The sequence below is a fragment of the Ailuropoda melanoleuca genome, chromosome 14, assembly GCF_002007445.2.
Source record: "Ailuropoda melanoleuca isolate Jingjing chromosome 14, ASM200744v2, whole genome shotgun sequence".
Taxonomy (NCBI): Eukaryota; Metazoa; Chordata; class Mammalia; order Carnivora; family Ursidae; genus Ailuropoda; species Ailuropoda melanoleuca.
In genome coordinates, this window is record NC_048231.1 from 82872362 (window position 1) to 82885533 (window position 13172).

General features: G+C 48.9%; 1 protein-coding gene across 2 annotated transcripts; it reads right to left on the minus strand.

Moving 5' to 3' along the window:
• Positions 1 to 585: 585 nt before the first annotated feature.
• CXXC1 (CXXC finger protein 1) lies at positions 586 to 7013 on the minus strand. Of its 2 annotated transcripts, XM_002930113.4 has the most exons (15): positions 6070 to 7011; positions 5109 to 5227; positions 4908 to 5008; positions 4384 to 4619; positions 4107 to 4292; positions 3649 to 3675; positions 3329 to 3571; positions 3051 to 3158; positions 2683 to 2867; positions 2169 to 2376; positions 1979 to 2089; positions 1801 to 1850; positions 1558 to 1654; positions 1111 to 1263; positions 586 to 1027 (listed from the first exon to the last, which is right to left on the minus strand). In XM_002930113.4, exons 1-15 carry the CDS (start codon positions 6070 to 6072, stop codon positions 881 to 883), a joined length of 1974 nt encoding a protein of 657 aa, XP_002930159.1. In that variant the 5' UTR covers positions 6073 to 7011; the 3' UTR covers positions 586 to 880. The 2 variants fall into 2 exon arrangements, with proteins under 2 accessions (XP_002930159.1, XP_019648502.1); XM_019792943.2 differs by lacking the exon at positions 3649 to 3675 and having other exon boundaries at positions 6070 to 7013.
• Positions 7014 to 13172: the final 6159 nt, after the last annotated feature.

Genomic DNA, 13172 nt, shown 5'->3' on the forward strand with positions numbered 1-13172 from the left:
CGCCCCGCCGAACAGTTGCAGGAGTCCGCGGGTACTCGTGTGGCCGCACGCTAACCCCAGCTCCTTCCGCGGGAACTGGAGAAGGGGGCGGTGCCGCGCTGCAGGTAAACAGAAGGGCCGTGCAACCGAGACGGGCGGGCCCGTCCTGGAAAGGCTGTGCTGTAGGGATCACTAGACCCGAGGACAGGGCGGGATGGGGTTCCCGGACTTCTGTGACACACGTGTCCCAAAAGAGGGGTTTGTGGGAGAATGAGACCTTGTGTTCATCATCGAATACATTTCTGGTCTGGAAGATGCCGACGCTGACACAGGGGAGGTAAGTCAGTCACAAACTTAATTAGTGCCGACTGTATACCCAGTTTCAAGATGAAATGCTGAGAATGTAGGTCATTGGGTTCACTTTTAGCAAGGTATATCCCACTGCCCAAGGGTGCTCCTGCAGAGCACAGAGTACGTGCCAACTGTATACTTAAAGCTATATATGCAATTCCTCCTGAATACAGGTGGGTGCCACAGTTCATCTACCCAAAGGGTGTGAGAATGCAGTTGCAGCTGGATAAAGTGTGAAAACCATCAGTAGTAATCTTTGATTCTTCAAAATTTTATTAACAAAACCAGAGAGGGAGGAGGCAAGAGTGAGCAGACTCCACAGTCCCACCCAGGCACAGAGAATGGAGAGACAGAGGGACAGACAAGGACTGGAGAAAATTCTGAAACCCTCTGGTAACAGCAGCTGGGTAGTCAAACGGTGGATGGGCACAGGGAGAAACTCAGGGATGACTGGAGAAACAGACGAATGGCAGAACAGACAAATGGGGGATTCAGGGCAGCTCCCCAGCCTGGAATGCAGGGTGTGAGTACTTCTGGGCCAGTGTGAGGCTCAGCGGTCAGCACTGGAGCGCAGGTCGGTAGTGAGTGGGTCATGTTGGATCGTTTGGTGCAGCATCAGGGCCAGTAATCCTGCCCGGTTAGTCATGGCTGTGCGTACATTGCGCTCCTGCTCAAACAGCTCGTCCAGCTTGTACCACTGCCAGGGGAGCAGAAATGAGCCATGAGAAGGAGTTCCAGAAACGCCACCTGACCCCAGCCACATTCAGCATCAAAGCCTACCACGCGCACACGCTCCAGGTCAACTTCAGCACGCCGCAACTTCTCCCAGCAGTAATGGCGGTTACACTGGCGTTTGGGTAGGCGGCAGAAGTCACCTGTGAGCTCAAAGACATCACGTACAAGAGGGCACCCGCATACCTCATCTGCTGGCACCTGCAAGGAGATCAGGAGTCAGGGATGGATGGGGGCAGTGACGCAGAAAAGAGAACAGGAAAGGAGAGCGGCCAGAGAGGCAGGAAGGGAGGAATGGAAAAGCAGAGGAACAGGAGACAATAAGACAGGGAAAGGAAAAGAATGAAGAGTGAGAAGGCAGGCAAAGCAAGAGTTACAGAAGTGGTCAAGTAGGGAAAAGGGAAGGAAGGAGGGCAAAGGAGGAAGTGAGGGATGAATGTGGGGCAGTGAAGAGGAAGAAAGGACAGAATGGGGGGAGTTGAGGTCAAACCTTACTTTGGGGTCCCGTGAGTGCTCAGGGCACAGCACCTGGAGCCGCTTACAATATGTCTTGCTCTGAGGATTGTAGACATCACAGAAGAGTCGTGTAGCTCTGGGGGTTACAGTAGAGAGAAGGTAGTGGAGAGAGAGAAGGGGAACCCATCTATTCTTATCCATGCCCATATCCTACCCCAACATGCCACTTCCAACCCCAGCCTTAACCTCCCTGCTCTAACTCCACGGAGCGCCCACACTCACCCCTCAATGCGTGTGGGGTACATGGACCCAAAGGACGTCTGGCTCTCATACTGGAGGGATGAGCACAAATGGAGGGAACTGTGGATGTGTGCTGCATGCCCTCCTGAGACAACCCCCAGACAACACATCTGTTCCCCCATGGACCTACTGATACTCCCCCTCAGGGTGACACCCTGACCTTGGCGTAGCAGCGCTCCATGTGGCGCAAGGCAACACGTGGGTTGATAGGGTGCCCGCAGGAGACGCAGAAGATCTGCAGATCTGTGTCATCACTGTCACCCTCATTGCTCTGTGTGGAGTGGAAGCAGTGATGAGGCCAGGCAGGACCAGGTACTGGGCCCCGTGCCACTGGGCCTGTGCTCACTCACCTCTTCATCCTCACGGACAGCCTGCTGCTTGGCACGAAGAATGATGGCCTCAAGCTCATGGAATCGGCGCTCCATTTCCTGAAGGCGGGTGCGGGCGCTCTGCTGCTCACGGCGAATACGTTCGAGCAGCTTCTTCCCGTGCTCCTCGGCAATGCAGGGACTCTGCTGCCACTGCTGGATGCGCTGGGGGAGGATCTCATAGATGCGGCTGCAGGGAAGCAGTGAGTTGGGTACAGGCAGGGAAGGTGGCAAACAAGAGAAGTGGGGTGATCCAAGAATGGCAGAATGGATGGCTGACCAAATGGCGAAAGGATAATTAAGTGCTTGACTGCTGATGACGCCACTGCCCCCTAGCAGATAAATAAGCAGATGGGCACTTGAATGGTGGGTGGACAGATGGGTGCTTTGTAGACTGAACAGTGGGCAGGTGACTGATGGGAAGACATACAGAGCGCTCTGGCCATGCCCTACCCCGTATTCCCTGACTCCCTTGAACCTCTCCAGAATGACTCACTTGGCTGCCAGCTTCATGCCACAGTCATCTGAGCAATACTTGGAGCCAGGCTGGGCAGGGCGCACACAGCCAGGTCCCAGGCACTGCGGTAGTGATGCAGGGTCCTTGGCATCAGCGCGCTCTGGATGTTTCCATTTGTCCTTGTGCTTCTGTTTCTGCCGATGCCGCTTATATCTCTCTTCCTTCTATGGGATGAAGGAGGTCGGGTCAGGTTAGGGTAGAGTTAAAGTCAGCCCCAAATCCCTGTCTCCCCCTGTATCCCACTCCCTTCTGGCTCTTGCCCCAACCAGCTCCTGACCTTTGCCTCTCCCTCCCCTTCCTGCCTTCTGCCTTCTGCCTTCCCATACCCATTTCACCCTCTCCATCACCTTCTTCTCAGATTTCTTCTCCCGACGTTTTACATGCTTCACTTTCACTGCCCTCTTCCGCAGCGCAGGGTCTAGGAATGGGGACTCCTCTGTGTCGCTCATCCAGGGCTGCAAGTGAGACATACACTGACCCACCTGCCCCACTCAGGACTACCCCACCACCGATCAGTTCCCAAATCAGCCTTCCATACTCTGCCTCATCTTCCATCTCTCCTCATCATGGGCACTCAGCTTCTGTAACCTCTACCCTTTCACCATGGGATGCTCTGGCTGCTCACCAGGCCATGGTCATCAAAGGCCCCCGCACAGAAGTCCTGGTACAGATCAGGGTCCAGTGGCAGGTCCTCATCTGAGAGTGGCTCAGGTGTGGCCGTAGCCTCAGGTGGCTCCTTGACTGATGACGCCACTGCCCCCTCGTCCTCACGGATGCGCCCCAGCTTCTGTGATGGCTGTGGCTGTTGCTGGGTGGGCAGTGGCCTGCGAGGCCTTGGCAGGGACTCTGAGGGCGTCACTGGCGAGAGCTGCGGGGCAGAATCTCAGGACTGGCCCTGACCGCCCTGCCCGCATGCCCCGCCCCGCCCTGGGGGGCTGGACTCACCGAGGAAGGGAAGTACTTGTACGATTCCTGTGCCGGCAGGAGGAAGGCCCAGGTCAGCCCCAGGTGGATGGAGGGTGGCCCTGCCCTAGCCCCTCCCACAAGAGCCTAGCCCCACAAAATAGCCCTGCTTTGCCTCCCCAGACATACCCACTACCCCCACTTCTCAGCACCAGGACATGCTCAGCCCTAGGACATGCTCAGCCCTGTCCCACATGCCCTGACATGCCTGACCACCTTGAAACATCTGGCTCTACCCTGCCCGCCTGGGGTTGGAGGTGCCCCTGCTAGGCCCACACACCTGATCGTGCCCCATTCATCTGGACAGGCCAGGCTCCTTCCCACCTGCCTGTATGCAATCAGGCCCCACCTCACCTGGCCCACCCCTCCTGGCCTGAATGAGCCCTTCCTGGACATACTGACACCCCCACCTGGCCCTGCCCAGCTCTACCCATGCTCACCCGGGCCCGCAGCTGGCACTGACGCAGCCGGCACTTCTGCCGGATCTTGTTGGGGCCCCCAAACTTCTTCATGTCCCGACAGAAGTCGCAGTGGCCACAGTCCTCAGTACGCCGGCACGCCTCGCACTCGCCACACATGCGGGCTGACCGTTTGATCTGCTGCTGCTGCTGCTGCTGCTGGTGATGCTGAGGAGAGGGGCCCAGAACAGAAATCAGGAACACAAGTAGGGCCTGAGATGGGATCCCCTTACCTATCCCAGCCATGGCAGCCACTCACCTGGCTGGGTGTGGCCACCAAGGGCTGTGGAGAGGATTTGTGGGGCGAAGCAGAGCCCCGAGCAAGCATTGCCCCAACCCCTGTCCCTGACCCCGCCCGACGCTGCAGGTCTGGATCCGGGGCAGGCCTCTTGCGCCCTCCACCCTCATCCCGGGGCTCACTGCCGTCTCGCTCATTGCTGTCCCGTTCCCGTGACTTCTTGTGCCGATAACGGATTTCCAGCTTGGGGTCTTTCTCTGTGGAGCCAAGGTGGGTTGACACTGAGGTATTTGGATGGTCCCAGAACTCTTTCTTCCTCTTTTCTGTCCCACCCACCTTCTCTGTCCCCCTACTGCAGGGCAGAGCTACCCCGTCTGGTGGGACCCTGTATCTGGGCTCACGGTGGAGTCTCCACTCCAGCTCACCAGAAACCAATAATCACCCACAGACATATATAAATACTCCCCATGACCCACCCTCCCCTATGGCTTCTCCTCCCTTGAGGCAGGTGGATCTGTCTGCCCCGTCCAGGCCACCCCCCTCACCTCGGCACTCCCGACAGTACCACTCCCGGATGGCCTTGGCCATCTTCTCAGTGATCCGGATGCAGTCCCCATGGAACCACTCATTGCAGTTGTCACACCCGCTGCAGAGGATGGGGTGAGTGGTGCAGATGTGAGGGGCCAGACCCATCAGCCTCACCCAACCTTGCAAGTGTCAGCCCCGCCCGCCTCTCCCCGGCTCACATCATGAAGCAGTTGATGTCTGGTTTACGGCAGATGCAGTAGATGGGCGCATTCTCCCCATTCTCCGACTTGCTGTCCTCCCCAGCATCTGGAGGCTCTGGGTCTGAACCATCACCCTCCTGTGGGATTCCCCCCACCATCATGGTTCCTTAGAGAACCCCCATCATAGTGCCTCATCCCTTGTTACAGCTCCATCACGGCTCACCACAAACCCCAACATTCTGCAAATAGACTTTCCATCACAGCTCCTCATAAATCTTTCCATCACAAGCCCCCCCGTCACTCCCCCCTGACACCCCAGTACCACACTAATAAATCCCATCACTGTTTCAGATCTTTCATCACTTACCCCACTAACATTCCACCACTCAATCCACACACTCGTAACAGTTAGTTACAAACACTACTGTTCATCTCATACTGTCCCCATCGTGACTCCTCACAGGTCCCCAACACTTCTCACAGACACCACGGGGTATATTCCGCAGACAGAACATATATTTCCACCACGGTTCCCGCAGATCCCCCATTATCAACCCCACAGACAACCCACCCCCATCACCTTTCCCCACCGGTTCTCTGACACAGACTCATCACGGCTCACTACGTACTAGTCAGTACCGCTCATCGCAAACCCCTTATCACTCTGCCCAAACAATCTCCCATCCGGACCCCCGCGGAACTACCGAAAGGGATAGCCACCAAACTTCCATTACTGACCCCCCCATAATGGCTCATCACAAAACTCCCAGATGGTTCACACACCAGAAAAAATTCAGAACATCAGACCCCCAACATTCTACCCACAGACCCCTGTTAAGGCTCACCACAGGCCCCCACCATACTGCCCGCAGACTCTCCTTATGGCTCACCACAGACCCCCAAGAGTCTGCCCACGGACCCCACCACTACCAATCCCACTGACCTCTACCACCGACCCCCTCCCCGGACCCGTACTCACCATCTCTCCGCTCCCGGCGCACCCCTCCGCGAACCCCGCCAGCGACCCGCGAATCCGCACAGACCTCTCGGTGTCGTCCGCGGCCGTTGTAAATGCGCCCACAACTACTTCCGCTTTGGTCGCGCCTCCCGGGCACCGTACTCTTATTGCGCAGGCCTAATGCGTCGGCTCCGCAGCAAACAAGTAAGTCCGCCGCCTAGAGACTCTACGGTCTCTCAGACGCCACCATCTTGACTTCTGAGACCGTACGGCGGCGGAGTCCGTAAGTTTGCAGGAAACATGGCCGCACCTATATGGCTGCTTTCCCGAGGGCGCCGCCACCTTGTCAGCTGAGTCCGTACGGTGACTGCTTGTACGGACTCCGTTACAGGAAATATGGCCGCGCCTATGTGCGTCTTCCACGCAGATGCCGTCATCTACGAAAATGATTCCGTAAGATGGCCGAATCCGTACGTTCACATGCAATACATGGCAGCGTCCTAATCGCGGCTTCTAGGAGGGCGCCGCCATTGGCCATCAATTCCGTACGCCGGCGGCTTCCACGAAGTTCAAAGAAAAAGTGGCAGCTCCCAAAACACTACCTGTATCAAGTTACACTCACCCTCCCATTCAGTCACTTTTCCTTCCACATGTATTAACGGCGCGCCAGCAGACTGTGTGCCTTAGCCCTGCGAAGGAAACCTTTCCCCCTGTTATGTCCCCGATGTCACCGTCCACCACTCTTTCCCGCTCTCATTCTTCCTTCCAGTTCTTCAGCCAGGCCTGGCATGATTCAGCCTCTGGGCTTTTGCAGGAGCGCTCTCGCCCCTCGGAATTAGTCCCAAGCAACCACGGAAGGCCATAAACGGTGGTGAACTGACCGACTGGTGAGAAGTGGCTGAACCAGAGCAGATTTTGAAATCCGAGACAGCTGGTTTCACCAAGTCTTCCCCCGACCCCGCCACCGCCAGAATGTGGATTTGCCGGGCTCCTGGTGACGTCCACTTCAGTCCTCTTGTTTCATACATATTTAATTCTCTCCCGTAAAGTTAATTGTAACATTTTTAAATTAGATCACGTACAATAAAAAAAAATTTTTTTGGACAGATCGGAGGTAGACGTCTCTTTAGGGTAATGATCTAACTGGGCAACCGCTGAGGTCAAATGAGATACAACAGGTCAGTGCCGCCACCACCCGAAATCCCACCCAATGCGCGAGTCATGGTCATAGTAAATGTCCATATGTCCACATTCAGAGTCAGAACAGCTTGATTCCAGGGGCGCCTGGGTGGCACAGCGGTTAAGCGTCTGCCTTCGGCTCAGGGCGTGATCCTGGCCTTATGGGATCCGGGTCCCACATCAGGCTCCTCCGCTAGGAGCTTGCTTCTTCCTCTCCCACTCCCCCTGTTTGTGTTCCCTCTCTCGCTGGCTGTCTNCCTTTTTTCTGTTTAATAAATAAATGAAATCTTAAAAAAAAAAAAAAAAAAGATCAACTTGATTCGGGTTGCGGAAAGCAGCTTGGGGAAAATGAAACTTTTCCCCCTTTGCTGACGATTCTTCTGGATTTCTTGGCTCTGGACGTAATAGAAACTTATTTGCGGGGCGCCTGGGTAGCACAGTCGTTAAGCGTCTGCCTTCAGCTCAGGGCGTGATCCCGGCATTCCGGGATCGAGTCCCACATCAGGCTCCTCGGCTGGGAGCCTGCTTCTTCCTCTCCCTCTCCCCTGCTGTGTCCCCTCNCTGCTGTGTTCCCTCTCTCGCTGGCTGTCTCTCTGTCACATAAATAAATAAAATCTTTAAAAAAAAAAAAAAAAAAGAAACTTATTTGCTACTGATGATTCTCCTGCCCATGGTTTCAGTGGTCTGGTTTTCATTTTGTTTACTTACTTATTTTTTACCTTTCCTAAACATTTTTACTCAGGGCCCCTATACAGGGGCTCCTGAAGACACAGGAGCTGCAACATGGACTCAACGACCTCCTCTAAAACGCGTTTTTTTTTTTTTAAGATTTTATTTATTTATTTGACAGAGATAGAGACAGCCAGCGAGAGAGGGAACACAAGCAGGGGGAGTGGGAGAGGAAGAAGCAGGCTCATAGCGGAGGAGCCTGATGTGGGGCACGATCCCATAACACCGGGATCACGCCTTCAGCCAAAGGCGGACGATTAACCGCTGTGCCACCCAGGTGCCCCCTAAAACGCGTTTTTAATCCACAAAGCGGACCTTCAGATCCAGACTTGCCTTCTTTTTCTAATTAATTAATACTGAATTAATCTTAATTTGATTGTAATTTATTTTAATTAACATAATTTAATTCATCAAATTTAGTTGTTCATTTACTGTATTAAATTAACTTTAGTTAGTATAAATGAATATGTATGTGTTGGTAAGGTACTCAGATAAATTTACTTTAACATCAATTAATGAATTTCATATTATTCAATTTTGATTTAATTACAATTTGATGTATGAAAATAAGTTTAGGGGAATATAGTTCAAGTTTAACTTAAATTTAATTACTCAAATTTAATTTAACATTACTGACTTGATTTACTAAATTTAATTTGGTTTAAAATAATTTAATATTAATTGAATTTATTCAATTCAATGTTGTGAATCATTTAATTTCAATTTAATACTCTTTACCTTTATATTACATTTTATTTAATATGATTTAATTCATTCAATTTCAATTTAACTTAATACATTTAAATTTTAATTCAAATTCACCTAATTCATTACCTTTTAATGTTATATAACTAAGTTGAATTAATTAAATGTATTTTCAATTACTGTAATTTTAAATAGTAATTTATTAAATATGATGTATTCAATTAAGAAAAACCAGTGGGAAAACACAAATTACTCACCTCGTGAATGCAGAAAGAGCCATCAGTACAGATCTTACAGATATTAAAAAGAGAATATTATTCACACATTTATACCAACATAATGCGATATATTTGGCTACTTAGATAAAATGGACAAATTCATTGAAAAAGACAACTTACTAAAACTAACACATGAGGAAATGGAAATTTTGAATAGCCAATCAGCTATAAAATTATTTGAATTTCTAATTAAAAACTTGCCCACAAAGAAAGCTCCAAGCCCAAATAGCTTCACTAGTAAATTCCATCAAATATTTAAGGAGGAAAAAAGATCAATCCTATACAAAGTGTTCGAGATAATAGAGGAGGAAAGAACCTTTCCAATTCATTTTCATAATCATTTCCCTGGTACCAAACTAGACAAAGACATTACAAGAAAATAAAATGACAGGCCAACATACCCCATGAGCATGAATGCCACAAATTGTGAGGAATAATCTCCAAAAGACTGCTTTTCCTATTTATTTATTTATTTATTTATTTATTTATTTATTTATTTATAAGTAACCTCTACCCTCAAGGTGGGCCTTAAAGTCACTACCTGGAGACCAAGAGTCACCTGCTCTGCCAACTGAGCCAGGCAGGTGCCCCCCGGCTTTTACTTTTGGCATCACTATGGATTTAAGGTTCCACAAGACCATGCTTACTACTGACACTAATTGCAAGTTTGGGAGTCCCGAGTTAATTCACTAGAAGGACTCACAGAACTCACTGAAAGTTGTTGTACTCACAGTTATCACAGGGAGAGGATTAAAATCTGTCTAAGACAGAGTCTGGAAGGGTTCCAAACACAGAGCTTCTAGTTATCCTGTCCCTTAGGCATCTTGGACAGTTAGTTGCTCTTAGGGACAATACGTGACAACAGGCATGGAGAATTGTCAACCAGGGAAGCTCACCTGAGCCTTGGTGTCCAGAGTCTTTATTGGAGTTCCATTACCTAGGCACTGTTGACTACCCATGTGTCTAATCACAGTTTCTATCCCCTCAAGAAGCAGAGCTGATACCATGTGACTTTAAGCCCTCACCCCAAGTCACATTGTTAGACTATCCAGTGACCAAAGACCCTCAGGCAGACGCTTCTGTCAGGAATGACGTTAAAGGGCTCAGAGATTATCTCCCAGAAGCCAAGCAGAGCAAAAGCCAGACCTCTCTTTAGGCAAGGTTAAATTCTTTACCACACAGATGCAGAGTCATTAACAAAATATAAGCAAATTGCATCTAGCAATTTGTAAAAATGATAATATACCATGAAGAAGTGTATTTATGCCAGGACTGATCTTCAAAATGCAAGATTGGCTTCATGTTTGAAATATTGTGGAGGATTAGTTATTATACCATGGCACTCTGTTTACCTTATACATCTCCTCAGAGGCCAAGTAGGCAAAACTTAATTGCTGTCTGAGTCTTGGTGGAATGCCCTGGATTTCCCCCAAACCAAGGGAGAGAAGCAGCCTTATGAGGAATAGCCAAAAGGCCATGTCTCATCCATCCCCCCAGCTGCAGTTGAGCACAAGACTTACCACTTCAGCTTTCCTTTGGAAATGACCACTGGCTATAGAAGCACTTGACTGAAGTTTAGAACTGATCGCTCAGCAGAAAAGTGACCATCACCAGTACTGGCCATACGGCTCCTCTGATTGGGTGTTATTTTTAGGGGACTAGGAATGTAGGAAATTGATACCATGATGATCTTGCTAAATCTAATAAACTGTCTGAATGTGTTTGAGCTTGTTGTCTCCTAACCACCTGAGTCTGTGGAAGCATGGCAAGCCATGCTGAACAGCTGTAGTAGTGATACCTGTCACCTTGTTAGCCACCACACCACTGCTTAGGGACTGCTTGGCCACTTGACAGTTTGAGGCAATGAACATTAAAACTCCCTGGGATCCAGTAGCAAATGCTCTTGCCTAAGTGGTGGGTGATGGGAGAATACGGGTCCCACATTGCCCAACCTGTTCATAGATGATCACCCATTAGTTGGCAAGTCAAAGCCTCTGTGTCAATGACCTAAAGCATTATCACACTCTGCCCACAGGACTGACTGACAAACCACCTCCCAAATTTAGGGGCCTATTTGCCAAGTGTTTTGGGTTTATGTGCTCATGCTGCATAATCATTCTGGCAGTCAAGAGAAAAACTCTTCCTTCTTCTCCAGATACAATGTGCCTCACTAGACAGGTCTTGCTGAGTGCAATTGACTTAGCCCATGGCCATCCTGGTTTTGCACGAGAAGGTATAAGCTACTCTACTACGTCTCTTTAAACTTTACTGTCAGGCACCTGGTGGCTCAGTCGGTTAAGTGTCTGCCTTCAGCTCACGTCAATCTCAGGATCATGGGATTGAGTCCTGCATCAGGCTCCTTGCTCAGTGGAAGCCTGCTTCTCCCTCTGCCTGCCACTCCCCCTGCTTCTGCGCTCTCGTGCTCTCTCTCTCTTTCTGACAAATAAATAAGTAAATCTTAAACAAACAAACAAAAACTCAATGTCAGCTACAAATCAAAAGCAGGTGTGATTGCTGTGCTATGTGGGAAGAAGCCATTTCACAGACCCAGCCAATACCCCCTTCATGAACCTCTTTTTTGTTTGTTTGTTTTTACTGATTCTTGGGCTGTTTGGTCTGCCACTTTCAGAGTATAACAGTGTCCTGAGACCAAAAAGTTAAAAACTCCCATCTTGAAATATATTAATTACAGTTGACCTTTGAACAATGTGGGGGTTAGGGGCACCAAGCCCTGTGCAGTTGAAAATTGACATATAACTTTTGACTCTCCCAAAATGTAAATACTAATAACCTACTGTTGACCAGAAGTCTTATCAATAACACAGTCTATTAACACGTGTTTTGTATGTTTATATGTATCATATCCTGTATTCTTAAAATAAAGCTAGAGAAGAGAAAATGTTATTAAGGAAATCCTAAGGGGAAAAAATACATTTTCAGTACTGTACTATTTTTATCAAAAAAAAAAAATCTGCATGTAAGCTTAAACATGTATTGTTCAAGGGTCAACTGTATAGTTTAGAGAAACTGCCTAGATTTGTGCTAAAGTGTTTCCAGTTTTACCAACTATTGCCTTTACTTCATCGGTGCAGCTATTAATGCAGTGAGGAATGGGGGGAAAAGCCTTAATGTTATGAAAAGGTTTGATCTTGCACCACCTAAAATCATCTCAGGAGTCCCCAGAGGTCCGTAAGAAACGCTTTCAGAACCAATTTTCTATACCATAAAGATTAGCATTTATCACCTACTGTCGAGTATCGTTGATTGATTGCCATGGATTACGCTCATTGCATTAACTAAACCGGACCTCTCTGAAGTCAGGGACACAAGCTTTTTACTGTTTTTAGTAGGTAGTACACTATCTACCTGGTGTAGACAAATGTCGGTTAGTTGGTACTTAATCATGTTCATTGAGATCTTAAAAATAATCAGCAGTTACCTGTCTTTCTGTAGATGACTTGAGAAGAGAACACACAAAGTTGCTAAATAACAACAAAAAAAGTTTTGAAATGGGAAGAGAAACTATTTGAAATACACCAGTTGTTGGGGGGGATTAAAAGAAATACACCAGTGAAATCCTCTCAGAAGAGGCAAAGTAACTTTCCAAGTCTTTCTTTTTTCTTTCTCTTTTTCTTTCTTTCTTTCTTTTTTTTTTATTAGATTTTATTTATTTATTTGAGAGAGAGCAAGAGAGGGAAAGAGGGCACAGAGGGAGGGGGAGAAGCAGACTCACTGCTGAGCAGAGAGCCGGATGCAGGGCTTAATTCCAGCACCTGGAGATCATGACCTCAGCGAAAGGCAGACACTTAACCAACTGAGCCACCCAGGCACCCCTCCAAGGTCTTTCTTATCTAGATTTTTATCATAGCAAAACACTGTAATTTAGTAAAGCCCTAAAACTTACAAGGAAAAGAAAGTATGATTTGTGATATTTTCCCTTTACCTTTCCTCTTCTTCTTTTTTTTAAATGTTTTTTTATTATATTATGTTAGTCACCATACAGTACATCCCCGGTTTCCGATGTAAAGTTCGATGATTCATTAGTTGCGTATAACACCCAGTGCACCATGCAATATGTGCCCTCCTTACTACCCATCACCAGTCTATCCCATTCCCCCACCCCCGTCCCCTCTGAGCCCCCAGTTTGTTTCTCATAGTCCGTAGTCTCTCATGCTTCATTTCCCCCTTCTGATCACCCCCCCTTTCTTTATCCCTTTCTTCCCCTACCGATCT

Excerpts from the sequence above, each read along its gene's own strand:
- CXXC1 (XM_002930113.4), bottom strand. Across the intron at positions 4,293-4,383 it reads TGGTGGCCACACCCAGCCAG|CATCACCAGCAGCAGCAGCA; the intron begins GTGAGTGGCTGC and ends CCCTCTCCTCAG. Across the intron at positions 3,676-4,106 it reads AGTGCCAGCTGCGGGCCCGG|GAATCGTACAAGTACTTCCC; the intron begins GTGAGCATGGGT and ends CTGCCGGCACAG.